The sequence below is a fragment of the Pungitius pungitius genome, chromosome 19, assembly GCF_949316345.1.
Source record: "Pungitius pungitius chromosome 19, fPunPun2.1, whole genome shotgun sequence".
Taxonomy (NCBI): Eukaryota; Metazoa; Chordata; class Actinopteri; order Perciformes; family Gasterosteidae; genus Pungitius; species Pungitius pungitius.
The window spans coordinates 7,157,953-7,179,282 of NC_084918.1; the positions used below are offsets into that span (position 1 = coordinate 7,157,953).

The 21,330-nt window shown below is 42.8% G+C and overlaps 2 protein-coding genes across 2 annotated transcripts; both read left to right on the forward strand.

The window, feature by feature from the left end:
• The first annotated feature begins 10,691 nt into the window (after window positions 1-10,691).
• LOC134107516 (peptidase inhibitor 15-A-like) lies at window positions 10,692-13,681 on the forward strand. The gene is made up of 4 exons (XM_062559360.1): window positions 10,692-10,812; window positions 10,940-11,264; window positions 12,011-12,129; window positions 13,642-13,681. Exons 2-4 carry the CDS (start codon window positions 10,989-10,991, stop codon window positions 13,679-13,681), a joined length of 435 nt encoding a protein of 144 aa, XP_062415344.1. The 5' UTR covers window positions 10,692-10,812; window positions 10,940-10,988.
• Window positions 13,623-18,214, forward strand: LOC134107495 (ganglioside-induced differentiation-associated protein 1-like). The gene is made up of 6 exons (XM_062559305.1): window positions 13,623-13,848; window positions 14,212-14,404; window positions 14,803-14,976; window positions 15,262-15,356; window positions 15,880-15,994; window positions 16,096-18,214. The coding sequence occupies exons 1-6, from the start codon at window positions 13,690-13,692 to the stop codon at window positions 16,446-16,448; spliced, it is 1,089 nt and encodes a 362-aa protein (XP_062415289.1). The 5' UTR covers window positions 13,623-13,689; the 3' UTR covers window positions 16,449-18,214.
• The last annotated feature ends 3,116 nt before the right edge of the window (window positions 18,215-21,330 follow it).

Consider the following 21,330-nt stretch of genomic DNA (forward strand, 5'->3'; position numbering starts at 1 on the left):
ATTTTCAATAATAATCCAAACCGAGTGTCTGAAAACTCTTCAGCCTTCACCCCAAACAAGGGGGGGTTTGTTTCAATGTTTGGGAAACATTGAAAAAACGTATCAACTGCAGTCGGGAAAACCTAAAAACTGCACAACGCCAACTGCACGGATGAGACAAGAGGCCAAAAGAGGGACTCAACTCAACAAAATCCATCACTTTCATGGAAAGCAGAGCACAAGAAAGCTCGAGCTCTTCTGATTAGCTGGATCCAACAACAGCATCGATGTCATCATAAGGTCGGCCTGGGCCTGCTGACAGATTGATGATTTTTCCTTTGACGTCACTGACCCAAACCCATTTAAGATACACACGCAAGAAGTCTGTCTGATTATGATCGTCTTGTGTTTTTGTTCTGATTTCCTAAGAGTCAAATCCAATATTAATCTGTTTTAATTCCAGCCTCACTGCGGTTTTCAGTACGTAGCTATCTGAACTCCCCTTGGACTTTGGAGCACTATTCAGTTTCCTGTCATTGTGAAGGAGAGCAAACAACAGTGGAAGACTGGTCGAAGCAAAACAAGATTTAAAAAACGTAAAGAACGGCACATTAAGTTTTGTCTCTGTTTAAGGTCAAACTGATGCCTCATCTGCTTCTAAGCTCAAATAGATTGGATTAGCACACAGCATCACAGCAAACTGCGTATTGGAAGAAACAACATGCATTCCATTCACTCTGCACAATATATTTAGAAACTCATCGGAGCTGGATAATGTCCCAGCTAGGTTTGGCATGTCCGATCAACACTACATTACGCTGAATCTACTGTGCCAAGTCTACTTTAAACCAAACTACTGTCAGATGAAGGTTTCTGTAACAACAGTGTCTACTTAGAACGTGGAAAGGAGCCACTGTGGCACAACGGCACAACAATGGTGTCACTTGTGTCCTTGTACTTTGTTGCATGGTCAGGCAGGTAGCTGCTTGAATGGCTCTTAAAGGATCAAGGGAGAAAAGCTGACATAAAACATAATCCAACATTAAAAGTCACACGTAAAAGTAATTGAAAATCATTAATGAAGAGATAATTGTAGATTAATACATTGTTGAACGGGCCGCTTCTGAGATGGTGCCACGTGTTTACTATCCAATAGAGGACAAGTGTGATATTCAAGGCTATTAAGAGAAATGGTATACAGCAGGGGTTGTGGTTGAAAAATTACAATTAAACAACAGTGTTTAAAACACACTCATTCTAAAGTAATTAGTCTTCAAATAATTGCGATTGATCTAGATTAAGATGAAATAGGGATTTTTTAAATCTATTGACAGCCCTATTATATTTATAATATATATTTATATGTGTATTTTACTGAGCGCTGTGTTTGTAGCCTTGTCTCCATGGCGACTGAATGCATCGGCCCTCGTTTGGATTCGAATTTGAACACTGCTTCCATCCGGAATCCCATGATTGTGGTCATTGCCTTCAGAGTTCAGAGCGAGCGGTTGAGTTTTTTTTTAGAGAGAACGAATCAGTGATATCTGTACTTTTTTTAGACATAAGTGTGCTTTTGAAAACTTCAACATCCTGTTTCAAAGACCACACTTATCTCATTGTATTTTTCCTTCAAAACAACAGCCTTTTTCAAGGCTACTAGCCTTACCGGCTACCAGTCTTTTTAAAGACTACACAGAGGGTTAACCCTTACCACTCAGAATTGCCTTTTTTTGTTATTTTATTGTGTTATTGTTGGATTGTCCTCACCATGTCCCAGGGAAACAACCACCCTTCATTACTCAGGACTCCTCAGACAGGGTCCCAGGTAAACCTTGCCCTTTCTTGTGCTAATAATGAGGTACTCAAAAGGCAGCTAGAAGAACAGCAGCTGGCCTACAGTCGCCTGGTTTCTGAGCTCTCAAACCAGAAGACTCAGAACCAGGTACTTGTTGAGAAGAACCAGGTACTTGTTGAGCAGAACCACCTGTTAACTGTAAAGCTCACTGAGGCAGGGGATGAACTTGATGTTATCAAGGTCACCTTCAACACCTGGCAGCAAGAGTGCAAGGGACAAGCGGAAAGGACCATCAATAAACAAAATATTGAGATCCACACGCTAAAACAAAAGCTAAAAGATGTGAGGCAGATGACCTACGATTGCCTGGTTTCTGATCACTCTGACAACAACAAGAGTCAGAACCAGCCACCTCTTGAGCGGAGCCATCATTTTGGGATGAAGCTCACAAAGCAGAAGTTGGAGGCAGACAACCTCCAGCTGACAAAGGAGAGGGATGCTCTCGCTGCTTTGGCGTCAAAGAGGGATGCTCTCGCTGCTTATTACAGGCGCCATCAGCGGGAGCATAAAGAGAGAGTCACAACCACAGACTTCTACGAGCGGTGCCTGAATAAGGCCGAGGATCTCATTACCACCACAGTCCAAGACTTCGAGGCAGAAAGAACCCTCCTCGAGGATATTTGCTTGGACTTAAAAAAAAAACAATTGGGCATCTTTGGGAGGAGGATGCAGGACCGCCATTCGGAGATGGAAAATATGAGGCAAAAGATGTTGTTAAAGAAAAAAAAAGACAATCTTTCACGCAATCCTACCTCACCCATCTCCCCCCCTCTCCTTCCTCCCTTCCCACCCTCCCACCATCCCCCACCAACCGCGGTTTAGGGCGCCGCACGCACGCACATACACGCACAGACACGCACACACACGCACACACACAGACACACAGATACACAGATACACACACACACCATCATCATCATCGGCGGTCACTCGTAGTCGAGTAAGACTGTCCTACACAGATACACAGATACACGCACACACACACCATCATCATCGGCGGTCACTCGTAGTCGAGTAAGACTGTCCTACACAAACACACACACACACACACACACACACACACACACACACACACACATAGACACACATACACACACATACACACCTCCTCCGTGAATCGCCACCTTAACGTGGTGGAGGAGTTTGCGTGGCTCAGTGATCATGTGATCTGTTGGTCGGACCGAGGACAACAGGTTTCACGGGAGAGTCCAGACTAAGAGCGATTCAACCCCGCCCCCCCCCCACACACACACAGTCATCTGGTCTATATTTTACTGATGTGATTATATTACTAAAATAAACTGTCTCTTGCCTTTTTATCTCTGCCTTTTGTGATTTTTCATCATCCCACTTCCAGTAGTGTGAACACTGTACCAACATGTTTTCTCTGTATTAAGGTCAATTGTGCATCGCTGAGAGCAGTGGTTGAAAACATTATTCCACTGAGTAAAACAACTTTAAAGAATTTTAGATTACATTGAATACAATCATAACTGTACATTGGTATTATTCTATTGATTACAGTTTCAAAATTACAGCGGTTTTACAATATTCTCATTACTTTGTTGAATACATATCTCCAGGTTGTATTTTGGTGTACACTAAATGCATTTTATTTATAGTTAATTTATGAACGTCAATTTATTTCTAATATCCTACAGTAGTACAGTGGGTTTGGCTGACCAGGAAAGGTGCCCCCCTGTAATAATAGTAGGGGAAACACTGCTCCCGTTATGATAACACTGAGCCATCGTAAATGAAAGAGGTCACAGAGGAAATGAGACAACTCGCAGTGTATATAGGAAACATTTTCCCCCAAACAGCAAGCGCTAAACAACCAGTCAGAATTAGACGCAGAAGGTTTCCATCTTCAGCTCATCTTGGGGGAGTCATCCCTCCAGAGCCTTTGTGGTTTCTATCATCTAACCCTGTTTGCCCTTTCAGTCGGCTCAGGTCCTAATAACAACAATTTGCATATTCTCTAATTAATGGTACAGTTCACCAGATGTCACCCCTGCACTCTGGACGCAAATGCTGCAAGCCGCAGTCCTCGCATGTGCTTTGCAGCCACAAAAAAGCTCCCACCAGGTGCCAAGGGAGCAAATATCAAGTCTTTAATCCCACGTCGGGATCGGGAATGAAACTTTCCTTTGAATCATATATCCTCTGCAAGTTGGATATAGGATGACGGAGTTACAAACGCTACGGGTCTTTTCTCTGTGTTTTGTATTTATAGTTTTCTGCTTGCGACAAGAGTCCCAGAGGCCCTGCCATGCCCAAGAGAGTCCCAGACACCTGACCTGTGGGCCAGGGCCCGACTTCTCATCTGCTGTCTAGACTGCCTGCAGGCATGCCCAGCCGCAGCCTGATCCAGCCAGCCAGCGTGCGCCTGACCCGCTCCTGTGCTCCCGACCGGCTACAAGAAATCCGCCTTCATCAGAGGAGTCATCAACCAATCGTCCACTATGTGTGCCTGCGACGGGCTCGAGCAGAATGCAATAAACCTTTTGCAACTTAGCCAAAGTGCTTACTCGTTTTTTTGCAAAATGTCAGACATCGCTCTCATTCTGAATGTGTTAGTTGAACATAACAGTCGATTCAGAGCTCATGGAGACTAATAGTTCAGCTTTGCAGAAAGTCAGGGAGCAGCTAGCTATCTAAGTTTACGTAGCATTTGAAATGGTCCTATTGTCAGCGAATGGATATCATATTAAAGAGTATTTTTCTCTTTTCTGCTAATTACCATATAATAGGACTTTTTGTGTTTTTGTGACCTTACAATGAGGCGTCCTGAGTCCTTTTGTTTCTACCGTATACCCGAATAGACAACCTACTGGCTAGTGATAGGGCCGCTTGCTTTTTTTCATCAGCTTGGCTCATGAGAGAAGTTTCAGTTGGTTGCAAACTGAAACCACACTGCAAAATAAAGCCAAATCCTCCCACTAACGCCTGTGAAACCAAAGCTTGACGTTTTTTTATGCTTTGGCCTTTGTACAGATAAGATAACGGTCACCTTGTTCTGGCTTCATTTAGCTAGGAGTCGATCATCTAACCCCCTAAAAGAAACTCAAGAACTTGAATAAAATGTGAATGCATAAAGTGGCTTGTAAATCACATAGAAATAGAACTTTAACGACGACATTGCAGAGAACTCTACACCGCATAATCTCTGGATGGGTTGTTTTGGTTTTGGCAGCTCGCTCCTGAGTCCCAGGTGATATTTTTTGTTACCTGCTGTCATGAAGATACATCATAAAACGCCTGAGCTCTAACTTTAGGTGCTGCTGGATATTTCGTGTTTGCCTGTCTCTCTCTCTCTCTCTCAGCTGACATCTGAACCTCTTGAGAAATGTCTGTGTGTGACCACAGCCCCGTCTCTGTGCCGTCTTACAAGGCCCGAGCATCAAAGATGGTTGTAAATGTCTTATAGATGGGTGAGAATATCTGGGGCCAAAGGAATGTAACATGTCAAAAATAGATCCACAAGCGTGAGGGACTTATTCCTGACCAAAGAGCCACCCTTCTAGTAATACCTCAGCTTTTTTTTTTCCCACACTCGTTTCGGGGAAAAGGGCACTTTAATTGTGTATGTTCTGCCGACATTATGTTTGTTAAGAGGCACTTTACAGGCCTGTGCATTAAGCTCACGCTGTGGCACTTTCCAAGTTTTGTGTTTTCCCATCTTGCATTTTTGCTCTCGCCTTTTGTCCTCTTCTTTTAGCAATTAGCCACTTCATCTGAAAACCCTTAACTGCTTTTCCAATCCACTGCATCTGGACCTCAAACTGTAGTCTGCTTTTTACGCTTTCTTAAAAATGGTCCTCATTGTCTTTTTTTTTCTCCTATGGCCGAGGTTGTGGACAAAGTCACCTTTAGATTCCAGTCAAGCAGCCAAACCACTGCTCCACTTGTATCTAGACAACAGGGAGAAAACATCCCGTCTGGGACCGATTTTCTACGGTCATGTTTATGGAGGTCGCTATTCAGTAAACACAAGACAATGTGACTTTGGGTTATATTGGGTAAGGTTTCAGCAATAAGCCTTACAGTACCAGCTGGCATCGCAGGGCGCCTCCTACCAATGGGATTCTATCAGGAAAAAATGTAATTTATCAGTGATGTCATATTAGCACCGTAGCGTATACACGGTCTAAATACAGCTGTAATTTAATTTTGAACCAAATCGAGGCACAGCAGGGGCGCTCTTTGATCAGAGGGCTCCGATATTTATTGACGTAATTACTGTGCCTGTTACTCTTTGGACAAAAGGAGGAGGAATAATCAGGGTTCGAAATGACTTAGGACTCTTGGGGGGGTCCCCTAAAATGTAACTATAAAAAATACTGAAGACTACCTTGCTACACTATATACTGCAGGCAAAATTATATTGACATATTTTGAAGGTGAGATAATGGTCTTGGGATGTTTTTCATGGTTTGGGCTAGTTCCAGTATTGTAGTGGTGTCTGGAGAAGTGGATTGGCTATAATCAAACAGGTAACCCTCTAATTCTGGAGCAACAAAGTTACAGCACCTTATAAAAAAACCCTGACATGACAAAGTGGAAAACAGGTCATTCTTTCCTTGAGCAAGGAAGTTAACTAAGTTACCTAAATCCACCAGGTGTACTCATTATGGCAGCACCATGCACCTTCAAATGGCATTTCTCATCCCTTATGTTAATGGGATTTGTAAAACAACTAGCCGCTGGATTCAATAATAATGATGTCTATAAAGACTGTACCTACATTAGATGGTTTACTTTGTTTTAAAGTAGTCAATCTATAACCGTAACTAAAATCTTTAGGGACACGTATAAAAAAAAGTAAGATATTCTAACATGACCGAAATCCATTAACATGACAATAATCCAATAGTAACCACATTATTCAAAGTCAACATGTTAAGTGACCAGGCACATATTTTATTTATTTGTTAACAACTTCATCGGGTTAGTGTTAACTGGGGTTGGAGAGAAGACCTACAGGTTACCCCTGCTTCTTTTTTTTAGTTAGTAAAAAAAAAGGAAACGATAGTCAGCTCAACATTAAATGAATTATTAATAATGTAATAACAAAAACTTATAACAAAAACTTATTTCACCAGTAAATTACTGTTAAACGACAAAAACAATGGGAAAAGGGTATTTTACAACAACTTCGAATGCAGCACAAGGCTGGCGAGGCGAATTTCAAGTGAACGCAACATCTGTTTGTTTTTCAGACAACGGCAGCTACAGACTGTTCAGTGAAACACAGACACACCTTTACACCGTTTAGCTGTCAGTATTTTAACCGTGGTTGCTCCATTGACATATTTAATATATATGTATATACTTCAGCTGCTAGCTAACGGTAGGCTAACGTTACCTGCTGTCTAGTGTAGTGTTTACTAGCGTCCCGTGCGGGAGGCATTTAAGTGGCCTCTAAATAAGGCACCGAAATCAGAGTTGCTATTCGGTCCGGTAGATAACGGCCGTTAAGACACCTGTACCGTATTAGCACCCCCCCCCCCCCCAAAAAAAAACTCTTCGGATCTACACGATTCACGTGGATGACATTTTCCCATTCAAAACTCACAGACTTGAATTAAGTCCTCGCCATCTTTCGTAATCACTGACTGGACCATTAGGTTGGTTTGCTAGCTTTGAATAACTAGTCTAGCTAACTGCTACATGTCTGCTGTTAGGTGGCAGTTTGGCTTCATACACGTACAGCAAGAAACGTTGACAAACGCACTCTTCTAATCATTACGTTACACTGGGTATCTAAGTTAGTTAATGCAACTTTTGATATAGGAACACCAACTCCAAATATTTTACTATAATAAGCAATTATTATGGAGATATAAACATATTCGAAGCACTTACTTTTCATGAGGGATTTCACTCTTTGTGAGGCTTCGTTTTTGCCGCGTTCAACAATAACCTACGTGTCTGCGCCACAGACCACAACAACAATCTGTGATGCTATTGGCTGCCCTGATTGCTGCCCAATCGCGCAAGGAAATAAATTAATTATTGTTATAAATATAAAACGTCACTAAAGACCTTTTCAAATCATTTTTAATGATAAAAATATTTGTCGGGGACCCCCCAAAATCTAAAAGTAAATTCTTATAGGGGGTCCATAATGACTGTGTCATGTCCGGGACCCCCCCAGACCCCTCTCTTTTCGAACCCTGGGAATAATCCACTTCTGAACTTCTGATGGGGACACAGGGTTGAAACTTTCTCACCCGCAGGTTTTTTCAGAGTCAACAAGCCTTCGACTTGTCGTAAGTTAGCAGGCTGTGTGAAGCATACAGTATTTGCTATGTAACTGTATATTGCACTGATACAATGTTTAACAGCTGTGTGAGGAAGAAAGCAGCTTGGACAGCTTGAAGTTAGAGACTGGGCTTCCCACCAATGTAAACCAATCTGGAAATGTCACTTTTTCTTTTTGCACCCTGGCCAACAAAAACCAGCTCATGACATAACATGTTCCAAGCAGACCCAATACAATCGAGTCTCAATAATGCAATACAAATAAGACTTAGATTCATACAAATAAGTGTGTTTTTTTTCTACATTTGCATGGATTCGGCATGGATGATTAAAAGATTGTTTCAAAAGTAAGATTTGCTTCAACAAGGAAGCAAATAAGGAGTATTTCCCGAAACGTTCAGCCACTCCATTAAATCAAATTGAAGTAAGTTACAGAATAACAATACAAGTCGATGTACATACCACCCCACCCTCTGATCAACTTCTGTCACATCTTTTAAACTCCTCCCAAAATGTTTATTCTTTCAAATCATCTGCAAGCTCTTTTTTTCATTTGTCCTTTCGCGTGCTACTGATCTGTTAGTGACTTTCCCATGCAACATGAATTCAGCCAGCGCAGTAACAATAGCCTTGGGTGGAGTGCACAGCAGAGCTGGAGTTTACAGCGTGTGCTTTCATTGCTTGGACGCTGGACGCAGAAGGGAGATTCTGTTTCTTATTGAATGGTTCAGGCCAGGTCACTGCGCTCCGTCCCGGGTCAAGAACCGTCCAAGAAGATTTATTCGCTTTAAGCTGATTGAAAAGCAAAACAAACGGTTGTTTCAATCTTGGATTTATTGCACACAGTACTCCAAACAAGTCAAATAAATGCAACTTGTATCTACTCAATATCTGATCTTCTTATCTCTACGCTACTCCTCTTTCTTTCTTTCCCTCTTACTTGCAACTCCTTCTCTCTGCTGTCCTGGCACCCACATTGGGTTTCGAGAGGCCTCCGGAGGGGGGGAAAGCATGGCGGAAACTTGGAACAATATATTGTAGGTAAATAAATGCGCTGTCTGAAAAAGTATGCCTTTCTAAAACAAACCCAAGTTCCTTCACTAAAACGTGCCCCCAAATAACGCACTCTGATAATCAAGCTTCAACTTTATTCAGAGTCACTCAGTTCCCTGCCCAAAAAAGTATCAGCGCTCTGGTGCCTTGAGGACACGGCACGCGAGGAAGAGTGATGCAGTGGAAGTACAGTATTCTATAAAAACCTTATTTTCCAAGTTTAGACTAAACTCAAAAGTAACTGATCAGTAAGCTATGAAACAGGTGTACGTTAAAATCTGATAATTCTGAGAACAGTATCGCTGTAAAACCGAGGACAGGATCTGGGTCTCTGGCTGGCTGGACACGGGCCTGACTATTGATACCAGATGAGAGTGAAAATACTGTGCAGATGGTGTACAACAGAAAAAACAAAAAACAAACATATTTTTGGGGGATTTGTTAAATGCGTCGGTAGTTTGGTATAGTTTGATAACAACTCTGATAGTGCAGTGCACTTAGGGTCAGGGTCCATCAGTCGGTCTCGTGAACCTGTCTGAGCCAGACATTTTAATTTTCATGAAGATCATCTCAATGCATATGCAGCCTGTTTGTCTGTTTATATTGATTTTCTTCATTTTTGCTTGTACATTTTCATCATTTTTATGTTGACTTTATTGCACCTTCCACCAATACCAATTCCTGCATGTGGAACATGGCAATAAACTGAATCAGATTGTGAATGGTGCTTTCTCCTTGTGGCCCATCCTTTCCTCTCTGCCTTCTGTCAGATATGTAACTACTAAATAAAGCCAGCATCACATCTCCACTCCTCTTGTGCACCAATACCTTTACAGTTTTTCCTCTCAAGATTAAATAATCCGTAGGACAAACTGTGTCCATGGCCTTAAGCAGATCCCTGGATCAGGTCTAGATATTAGGAATATTCAACTTTCCATCCCAGTGAGATCCTCGGTCGGTTGAGGGAGAGCAGCAGGGAGAGAAGGAGCTGAAAGGTATAGATGGAGTGAAACGGAGGAGAAAATCAGGAGTGATATATACCTTCCACCGGTTCCAGCACCTGAAAAGTCCATCACTTCCAAGATGCTTTTTTTCCCCTGGGAAAGCACCAGTTCTCTGCACCAAGAGAGACCCAGAAAGAAAGAGAGAGAGAGAGGAAGAAAAAATGGGAAGGAAAATTGTTCCTGCGTCACGTTTCTTAAAATGTGTTCACCAGCTGCCAATGAAAACCCCCCCTCCTATTGGCTCCGATTCTTCCCTGCAAACAACATTATGAGATCTAGAGTTTTCTACAAATTTCAAGCACAAAGTCATGTGTCATCAACACCTCGATGCACTTAAGCAAGAGATGTCCTCCATCATCCAGAAGCTTCACAAACATATCGCAGACATCATGATAAGATTAAGATTTACCAGGAGTGGTTTACGAAAAAAAACAAAAACACTTAATGTGTTTCAAGTGTCAGGGAGGGGCAGGCGCATGTCCGCTCGCCTATATAAACCCCCATGGACGCACTTCTCCTGAAGCGCTCACTGAGTTTGCAAAGCGCCAAAGCTGCAGAATTCCCCTCCCTCCCTCTCTACAATCCGTTACTGGGGCTTTGGAGGGTGACGCAGCATTGGTAACACGGGCACAGGGTACCGCTGCGCAACAAAAGGTAGGGATTTCTCTAATGCAAAGTAACGTTGGTACTTAGGATAGTTTGAAGCATGATTTTTTTTTTCTCAAAAAATGTGCGCACCACAACAAAGCTTCAAGTCTGTCCTCGTTTTTTTTCTTTCCAGATCACTCCTAGACGCGGGATATTGTGTCTGCAGTTTCCATAGAGCGAACATGAAAGCTCAGTTATTTGCAGTAGACGTGTTACTGCTGTGCTTATCTTGCGGAGCAAGTGCATTGGCCACGACTCTTCCTGGCGTCTCCGCGCTCTTGCCTGCAGCCAATTTCACCAAACTTGGCGCGACGCACGGCTATGGGACAGATGTTACGACTATTTCCAAGACCAGGAGGAAGCGTTACATCAGTCAGAACGACATGCTTGCCATTCTTGACTACCATAACAAAGTAAGAGGGAAAGTGTTTCCCCCAGCCTCCAATATGGAATACATGGTGAGTGAAGACTTTGGGTCAAACTTGAATTCGTTTTTCAAATACTTGTAATTCATTTGCGTGTTTTATAGTAACTGCGTGATATTCGTGGATGCATATAAAATGTACACTGATGTCATTTTTGTGGTTTCTTGTGCCATGTTGGCAGTGACCAAATTTCATGCTACTATTCTTTGGAAATGGTGCAGAATCCGAATTTGCGAGTTAAGTGTCGTATCATGTCAGTAGCCTGCTGGGGAATCATATGGAGAGTGGAGAAATAAGCGTAACAGGGGTTGTGAAGCAGTATAATTCAAGTTTTCCTTTGAAAGCTTATTCCAGCAGCAGTTTCAGACAAACGAGTTGACTCATTTTCATTCATAAAATTGGCAGCAACTCCATCCTCCGTAGTTGAACTGGCAATAAAGATCCCCCAAATACTATGATCGGAGGGAGTTTCCCTATTTTCTCCACTCACAGTCCACTTCCAGCTAAACATTTCCAAAAGTGCGGCTGTTGACCATTTGGGTTAGTCTTGGATGAATCTAGTTTTCTTAAAGCTATACTGCCCCCCACGTCTATTGAGTGAAAGAGTGACATCGGACACTGGGCAACTAATCTAATTGATGACATTTTGCGTCTTGCCATGGCAACACCTGCAACCCGGCTACGACCTTATGTCTCTTATGTCACATGTCACTGCTGCAGAAGCTGATGTTGATATTTCCAGTTGTGTGATGGGTTTCCACATCGCCCCGTGTGTGTAGGTGTGGGACGACGCTCTGGCTAAGACAGCCGAGGACTGGGCTCATGCCTGCCAGTGGGAGCACGGGCCACCTCATCTCCTCAGGTTCCTGGGTCAGAACCTCTCCGTCAGGACGGGACGGTGAGTGACCTTTGGCTCTCCTTCCTCTCCCCGACATCTGCTGCTCCTCTCAGGGAGGACTCTCTCTCTCTCTCTCTCTCTCTCTCTCTCTCTCTCTCTCTCTCTCTCTCTCAGCAGTCATGGTCGTTGCTATAGCCGCCCCCCCCCCCTTCTTCTTTCTCCGAAAGGCTTTTGCACTGTGACCCGGTGACTGCTTGAGGAATGCTCCTGTGACCCTTCAAATAAACAAACGTTGTGTTTTCAGCCACGACCCCTGAGGACAAAGGCGCATCCCTTTAGTGGGTCTTGGCTTTCCATTTGGAAACACACGGCACCTTCACATATTTCTACACTTTTGGATTTTTGTTGAGGGACAACACCCGACACGAGGGAATACAGCTTACTCTGACTATTCCTTGTGACTCGCTAAGAGAGTTTTTCCTAAGGTCCTACAAGACCTCATTGGTAATACCATGTTGTTGACTTCAAGAAAAGAATGTAGAGAACAATCTCTATTTATTAGGAAATGTTACTTATCTGTGGATTGGAATTCACTGAATGCACCGGGAATGCTCCTGACTGCGATTTTCAATGCAGAGAGTCTATATCAGGTGGTCTCATTGTTATATTGTAGTCAGAGTTGCTTGAGAAATGTCACAAAGGTTCTGCGCGCCATAACAAGGAACATTCATTGTAAGTCTCAGCGCACAATGTGACAATGTATATCTTGAAACAACGGAGCAACTTGAGGACTTGATCGGGTTTCTTTTTATATATATATATATATATTTATCCATTGATCTATCAGAGCTTAAACACAGGTATTGTTTGTAGTGAGGATAAGTGTTTTTGGCAATGATTGCAAAGGCTTATGAGACTTTAAGAGGACTCTTTACAAAATAATAATCGTAGCAAAATATTTTAGTCAGTTATATAATTTAGCCAATACATGTGGTAGGGTATTCCCCTTCTAATATGCCAGTCAAATATATGTATTGCCTTAGCCGACACGAGTGTCCTCTAATATAAGCACTTTGTTATTGGTCTGACAAAAAAATAATCGCCTGTGTGCACGAACACTTGTTCAGATGTTGAAGGAATAGATAACAGCGCCCCCTGGCTTCCAAGTGTATTTATTGCACTGCTGAAATAGTCCGATCGATTGAAGTGTTGAATCGTGCAGTGTGAAAGGAGATTCGCGTGTGTTTATTTCTCCCATTTTACATTTTAGACCTATTTTGTTTAAAGCCCTGCATGCCATCTTAATAATGTGTGAAAGCATATGAAACAGTGGAACGTTCACAAAGAGCAAAATTAATTTGAAGGGCCAATGGATACAATATGCTACTAAATAGCCCTCGACGATAACGAGAAGGATCACCAGATGGGGAAGACATTGTGTTGGTTAACTGTAAACACAAGTTTGTTTAACATTGTATTAAAACGAATACGTTTATTACAGTTCCACTCCGAATCACAAGGGGGCGCATTGGAAGTTTTTACATTTTCTATTATTTATTTTTATTTGACCAGGATAAGGTGGGCTCCCGTCGCTTGTCCCCTCGCACACTGACCGATAAGATGGCGTCGGAAAAAAGCCCGGCATCCCTACAAGAGAAAACCGCTCTGATAGAGAGGGACTCAGAAGAAGATGTACATCAAGAATGTAGCACAATGCCACAGCGGAGTGAATCAAAACTTACGCTGTATCACTGGACGCAGTCTTTCAATTCTCAGAAGGTGAGCGTCTTCCCGTTTCAGCACCACAGTCCAGTGGACAGCTCCGCGTCAAAGAGGGGAATAAATATCTGGAAAAATGTTTTGTTTGTCACCGAGTCAGTGCATCTTTAGTGAATCGAGTTGCATGTGGACACTGGCATTGCATCAGATGTTTACAATGTGTAACCTCAAAGAAGAACCATACAGTTCGTGCTTTAATGCTAAATATGATCAGTTGTGGCTTTTTGTTTAATCACAACTGGAAAAACCCGGGAAAAAGGGTATCTGTCAACATAACTAATCTGTATTACAAAGAATATTAGCTTACTTATCACTATTCGTATGTAGTACCACGTGTACATGTACACAAAACCTGTTTTGCAGGTGCGTCTGGCTATAGCAGAGAAAGGTTTGCTCTGTGAGGAGTATGATGTGAGCCTCCCTCTCAGTGAGCACAACGAGCCCTGGTTCATGCATCTAAATCCTACTGGTGAGGTGCCAGTACTGGTCCACCATGGAGACGTTATCTGTGACCCTACTCAGATCATGGACTACCTGGAGCAGAGTTTCAATGATGGTGAGACTTGTTGTTTTAATGTGTTACATGAAAGCTGGATAGGTACAAGGTGGGCTCCATTCACCAGAATTTGCTACTGGTTTTCACACATTGTTTTTCCATTCAGTATTGTAGTTTAATGTTTGATTTCAAACTATTTCAGTCGTAATTTGTTGTACATTTCATATCGTTTTTTTCAATCTTTCGTTCCATATTCTTTTTGAATTTTCCACTTTTTCTTTGTTTGCACTGATGCATGAAACCTTTGTTGTAAGAGTCTCATCCAGTCGCCTTAAAAGAGGAGAAAACCTGGTAAGTATGCAAGTATTTAAGCTATTGGAAAAATACCTGCTTTTTCCAAAACAAGTTGTGAAGAAAAGCGACGGCATTAATCCTTCTCATTGATGACTTGTCTCCAGAAGGCACACCCAAGCTGATCCCTGAAGAGGGCAGCACATACTACCACAGAGTGCAGCACTACAGGGAGCTGCTGGACTCACTAAAAATGGATGCCTACACCCACGGCTGCATCCTTCACCCAGAGATCACAGTGGACTCCCACATACCAGCATATGCTGCCACCTGTATACGAAGTAAGACCCACTTTGATGCTTTGGAGGAGTTGTATACAGCTTTGGTGCGACCAGCATTAATAATAAAATGGTGTTATCTGTCGAATTCCCTTCATTAAAGGACCCCCTGTTGCATGTTTGGAATAATTCTAAAGATGTCTCCCGATGGGACAAGATGGTATCATGTAGACGAAAGATCTTTACATAATACACAAACATATATATATATATTTTTTTTCACACACATATCTGATATTAGCCAAATAAAGGTTGTCTCTAACATGCTGCTATGTCTTTGTTTGACAGCACAGATTGGAAACACACAGTCTGAACTGAAGAAACTGGCAGAGCAGAACCCAGAGCTTAAAGATGCTTATGTAGCTAAACAGAGGCGCCTGAAAGTGAGTTGTGCAAAATAAGTGGGGCCTCAGGTTGGTGTTTCCCTCACAATCAATATGGTCTGTCGAATTAACACACTGAATTGGTACATTCTATATCAAAAGGAGAACTTACCTTTTAATAAAATGAATGCCCTAACATATGCCTGTACACAAAACTGTAATGCTGCTTCTTGGACAGCAGCTTAATGTAGTCCACACACAAACTAATCACTTTCTAAAGATAACTATTAGCAACGCAGCTGTACCTGACATAATAATCCACAAGTTTTGCTGTGTCCAACTTTAAATCCCATATGCAAATCATATGCAATGATATATAAATGTGTTATATTAATTTAACTGGACCTAGACAGAAAAAAACATAGCTGAAAGGTTTTTGAGGAATTACGTTGGTTTTATTGAATTCATTTTTAGGTAAACTACTCACACTAAAATACAATTTGGCTACCTACGTAAACTCTTTAAAACGTGTAATGAAGTAAATGTGCACAATCACATTTCTCAATGAAAATGTTTTTTGCAGTCCAAGTTGTTTGACCATGACAACATGAAGTACCTGAAGAAGCTTCTGGATGAATTGGAGAGTGTGATGGACCAGGTGGAGACGGAGCTACAGAGGAGGGTGGAGGAAACCCCAGGTACATGTAACGACACAATAAATAACACAACGTCATGTAACGACTGTATTTAGAGTACCATGTCCTCCGCCCCCTTTTTGTCCCCCCCCCCCCCCCCGTAGAAGAAGGCGGCGAGTCCTGGCTGTGCGGGGACTTCTTCAGCATGGCCGACGTCTCTCTGGCGGTCACCCTGCACCGCCTCAAGTTCCTCGGCCTCTCCCGCCGCTTCTGGGGCGACGGCAACCGCGCCAACCTGGAGACGTACTACGAGCGCGTGGTGGAGCGCCCGGCCTTCAGGAGAGTGCTGGGCCACGTCAACAACATCCTGATCTCCGCCGTCCTCCCGGTGGCGTTCCGCGTGGCCAGGAAGAACGCGCCGGTTATTGTCGGCACCACCCTGTTGATCGGTGTTCTAGGTGGAGCCACGTACCTCGCGTTCCTTTACATGAAGAAGAGGCTGACTTTCTCCATCTGAGGGAGCGGTTGAGCTGCTGTGGGACTGAACGGTAGATGAACACATGTCGCCAGGGTCATTTTTCAAATTGTGTTACGTTAAAGTGGAGGGATTTGATTGTTCGTGAATGAAACAAACGTTAATTGTGTGATTTTTTTTTTGCCGGATACACAAAAGGCATTACACATCAGTGATAACAACACAATGGGATTTACAAGCTATGCTATTGTAAGTATTGTAAGTATGAATGAGTAACATGGCAAAAGATATAAGGCGACATGAGAGTTGTCTGACTATTTTGGACCCATACAGTTAAATAAGATGAGGCAGAATTTGATCAATCCCAAGTGACTGTGGGACAGCAGCGGTTAAGGTAAAGTGAGAAAAGGTGTAAATATAGATATACATTAAAAAAAATCTGCAAACAGTGTAAAAACAGAGCATTACACCTCTTTGAAAAAAGTGATGAACATCTGTCCTTATATCTGACTTTAAGCATTGCAAGTGTAACTTTGAGACAGTCCAAGCATCTTCTCATACTGTAAGCCTCCTGGAATCATGTTTTCCGATGTTCAGTGTCTGGGTGAAAATGTGGAAACACACATCTTAATGTGAACCCAAATCACTACTTGGAGCCTCATCCCTTTTGCCCAATATGTTCTTTTGTATTATTTAAATATAATCCATATTTGGCTTTTAGAAATGAAGGAAAATACACTAGATGCCTGCAGCCAGCCTTCTGTAACCAATTCCGTCAGCATATAATGAACTGATCAGCTAAGCAGTTCAAAACATTGAAATTAAACTAGTCCCAAAGAATCTGCTGTGTTTCCTAATGTTAATCTAATTTAATTGAGAACGGCATTAAGGCATTACTGAGTGTCATCTAACAGACCATCATATATCCTAAAGGTATTGAATTATTTGGGGTTTTCACAGGGAAACGTCTATGAGACTAATTCCGATGTTCTGGATGTAAATCAACATCTTCAGTCATTTCTACGCCGTGTGAGAACAACACTGACATTTAACAGCTGCCTGGCTTTGATTTAAACACGTCCTCTCGTGGGCTCGGCGTCACACAACACAAACAACGCGCTGGAGCTTGTGACAAAGCCCGGCCTTTGCTCTCAGTGTCCAGAGGGCTGGCTAGTGTAGCTGTCAAAGGAGTGCCTCACACGTGTTAAAGCCACATGTGAGCCAAGCTGTCAGAGGCCCATAAGCTCATACCAGTGTGTTAGCTCTGGAAAATCGTACCCTTGCAAATGGCAAACCAAATGACATCATTTTTTTGCCACAAAGTTATATTATAAAGAGCCGTTTTTAAAGGATAACTTATATTGTGCAATTTAGAGACAAAGCAGCCTATGTTAGAATTGTGTTTGTGTGCGTTCTTCAAAGCTAAGTTTGACTAAGCCGTGCCTTTTCACAAAGTACCATCGAATTCATCTCTCCTGATCATTGGCTGACGACGGGATCAGTGGGGGGTTTAAAACAGAAACACTATGATAAGACACTATTTAGTGACGCATGTGTGATGAATATGAACAAAGCCTATATAAAGAATGTTAAGTTAAGTAATAGTTTGTGTTAAATAATCAAGATGAATATTTATCATTAAGAATTACACATTATTGTCATTTCAAATTGAAAATGAATACCGAATCTTCTTCTGCCATTAAATAAAAGTTTGAAACTGCATTTCTCTGTCTCTGATGAGTATAAAGGAATAAACATGTCCCCACTAGAGGACAGTGTTTCCTAAAACAACACCAACCTCTCTGAATAAACGTGAGAATTCCGTTCATCCCATTTACCCGTAGCTCTCTGTGTGTGTTAAGTTATTGTATTTTTAACGTTCTTTTAAAAAGCTGCGACTCTTTACAACTTACGCACCACTTTTATTTGGAGAAATGTGTTTCTGTGTGGACAGCTACGTCTTTAAACTGGTGCTGCAGCCAAAGGTGATTAATCCGGCTGACAATATAAACCTCTTGTTGGAGCGAGACGAGGTCACGTATTGTTTTAACGATTAGAGCTGACCTCCGCCTGTTCAGTTAAATATCGATGGACAGGTGGTTCACAATAACTGGACACTCAGTTCTCCTCTCAGACGGGAAAGCAATAGATTAACTATGCAACAGAGAAAAAGCAATGACATGTGATATGAGAAGAATCTGACAGCCCCAAACACCTACAAATAAATATTTCATTTTCTCTTAACTGTGTTTAAAAGGTGCTGCTGACAGTCATGAGCAAATAACAAATATATTTTTCCAATATGAATACTCACTTGTCCAAAGGCTATTATGGGGACCACATACATTGAGACAGTTTCAACAAACATGGCGATTTTCTCATTGAACCTGAAGTATTAATTATATTAATTTACCTGCCAAAACAAGCTTATTGTGACAACCCCACATAAAAATGTGCAGAGGAAAGATGAATTAGGTACTCTGGGCCACATGACTTAAATCAAACATTAAAAATGATGCCCTACCAGGGGAGACAACACAATAAAGTGCCTTCTAGGGTCCCCTGCTGTGGAGAAAAAAATGACTAAGTTCCCATAGGATGCCTTGAAGTGGAGAAAACATAATTAAGGACCTTTTAGGGTGCTTTTACAGAAAACAAATTATGACCATAAGCCTTCTAGGGTGCTACTGCCATTGGGGAAAGCATGATTAAGTGCCAGACTGGGCGCCTGAGATGGAGAAAGCATTTTAAAATGCCCAATCATGCCCTATATATGTGCCCTATTGCTCACTGGAGCAAATTGGATATAATGCCCACTGAGAAAACCCGATAGCTGCCCTACATGCTGGTGCCCCACTTCAGTATTTTTCAACCAGTGCCCTTCAGACAGCCTTGAAGTTTGCCATTGAGTTAGTCAGCGTCCAGGTACGTGTACAAATGCTTCAACAGACCCCTCAAAGTTGTTCACTGCACATCAAAGCAGCATGGAAAGGTGCTGCGATGGAGGTTAGCGTGACGCTGTGATGATGTGGCGATAGAGTTGAGTCACATCTGCACTGAAGCTTCTGTTGTACTGTAATTCTCATTCCAACTGGTGGATTATTTGTTCTCCCATTCAGAGCCTCTTTAACACCCCCCCCCCCCCCCCCCCCCGGTGCACGTTAGAGTTGGTGACTGGCGTCAGGTCCGACCACTAACAGAGAGTTGCGAGCCGTTTCTTCGCTGCAACTCAAATAAACAAAAACCAACGGCTCCTCAAGGCAACCTAGACCTTCTGTATTTATTTCTCCCTTTAACTCGATTTCTATGGACACAGCGTTCCTCTTTTTTCTCCTCCCAGTAGGGAATATCTATGTACGTCAGAAGGGACGGGTGGAGCAGTGCAGGTGTCTGCTTTCGGGGAAGGAGAGTTGCACGGAAAACCCCCAGCAGACATGCATGCCCACAGACACACAAACAGAAAGCAGAGAGAGAGAGAGAAAGAGAAAGAGCGGTGGAATTACTGGGAGTGACGGATGGAAATCGGAAGTGAAAAAGGGGGCCGTGAACAAAAATGAGGTGGAATTGATTTTCAAAAGTGATCATTTTCAATAGAAGCCATTCGTCTTTTTTCTCGCTCGATTGTTAACTCTGCTTTAAGTGAGCGGGGCACGTGGACGGGTAAACGGAAACCAACGCACAAGTAGCTGACCGATAACAACCCCCCCAACCCCCAGATGTGGCTCTTTCTCCTGCAGCTAAGTGAGCAGTAGCATGGAAACTTGTTGCAGCCAGTAGCAGCGAGCTGCATGGACCACCGGTAGACTTAGCAGACGGCAAAGCAGGATGGGAACCAACGGGACGATAAAGCAATCAGGAGACTGGAGCCGCGGGGGAAGCATCACCCAACATCACATCTGCGGAACCCATTCTTCTTGCCCTGTTGACTGACACATGGAAAATACGTCGAAGAAGGCATTGAGCTTTAGTTGTTACATAACGTGCCGATGCTGCGTAATGTCACCGTAGACACAGGAGAGACACGGCAAGATGGACTTCCTCTGTGAAAGGAGCAGCAGCTGCTCATCTCTTTGTACAATTTTTTTTTCAGCATTGTCCGAGTAGCATTTCGGTTGCATCCGTCTCGCTCTTTTACACTGTCGCTGTTATTTTCCCCCCTCACGGTTACCTCTGGCAACTCTGCTCGGACTCAGTGAGGGACCATGTCCAAAGCCTGTTGGCACAATCAAAGGTGTTCTGAGAAAGCCTCCGGGCCTTTCCAGAAAGCAGCCGTCGCCCTGCCTTTTGAGAAAGGGCTGCGATGCACTGTTTGCTGAGTGGACGGAGGCGGAGGATCCCACAGTGTTGACACAACTTTTAAAACGACCCCCCATCGGTTTGCCCTTGGCAGCTTTATGATGAAACCCTGTGCCACCATTCATCCACACATGTGCTCCTCAAATATTTAAACGTGTCCTACATAAACAGTGCCGCACAGGAGAGATGATACTCAACTCCGCTTGGAGCGAACCCGCTGCATTATAAATCTCTTTTCAATCGGCCAGATGTGGCCAAGGCAAACTTACCATGGGATTTATATGGTGTTGATACATTTTATGTTGAAAACTAACCACAGTAATCTCACCAAGGACCTGAGATGATGGGAGGAGTTATATTCCCAGCATCTTTAGATCTTTTCCTGCATAAAAAGTGTACAGACAGGTATCTCATTTAGGAGACACTGTACAGACAACTGAGTCCCTGCAAAAGTAAAGTAAGTTGAAGGTAAGAGAAGAAAAGGAGACTAAGGAGGTCAGTGTGTGTCTGGGTGTGTGCATTCCTGTATCCATACATCAAACCTGTCACAGATTAATGTCCTCGTTGCTTTAATGTATCACCTGTCTCGTATCAGAGGTCAGTGAAGGTCGCTCCACCTATCGTGACC

Coding starts and splice junctions, on each gene's coding strand:
- LOC134107516 (XM_062559360.1), top strand. CDS start 10,989: ATGAAAGCTCAGTTATTTGCAGTAGACGTGTTACTGCTGTGCTTATCT. Junction 11,265..12,010: donor CCTCCAATATGGAATACATG/GTGAGTGAAGAC, acceptor CCGTGTGTGTAG/GTGTGGGACGACGCTCTGGC. Junction 12,130..13,641: donor CTCTCCGTCAGGACGGGACG/GTGAGTGACCTT, acceptor TTATTTGACCAG/GATAAGGTGGGCTCCCGTCG.
- LOC134107495 (XM_062559305.1), top strand. CDS start 13,690: ATGGCGTCGGAAAAAAGCCCGGCATCCCTACAAGAGAAAACCGCTCTG. Junction 14,405..14,802: donor GGAGCAGAGTTTCAATGATG/GTGAGACTTGTT, acceptor ACTTGTCTCCAG/AAGGCACACCCAAGCTGATC. Junction 15,357..15,879: donor CTAAACAGAGGCGCCTGAAA/GTGAGTTGTGCA, acceptor TGTTTTTTGCAG/TCCAAGTTGTTTGACCATGA.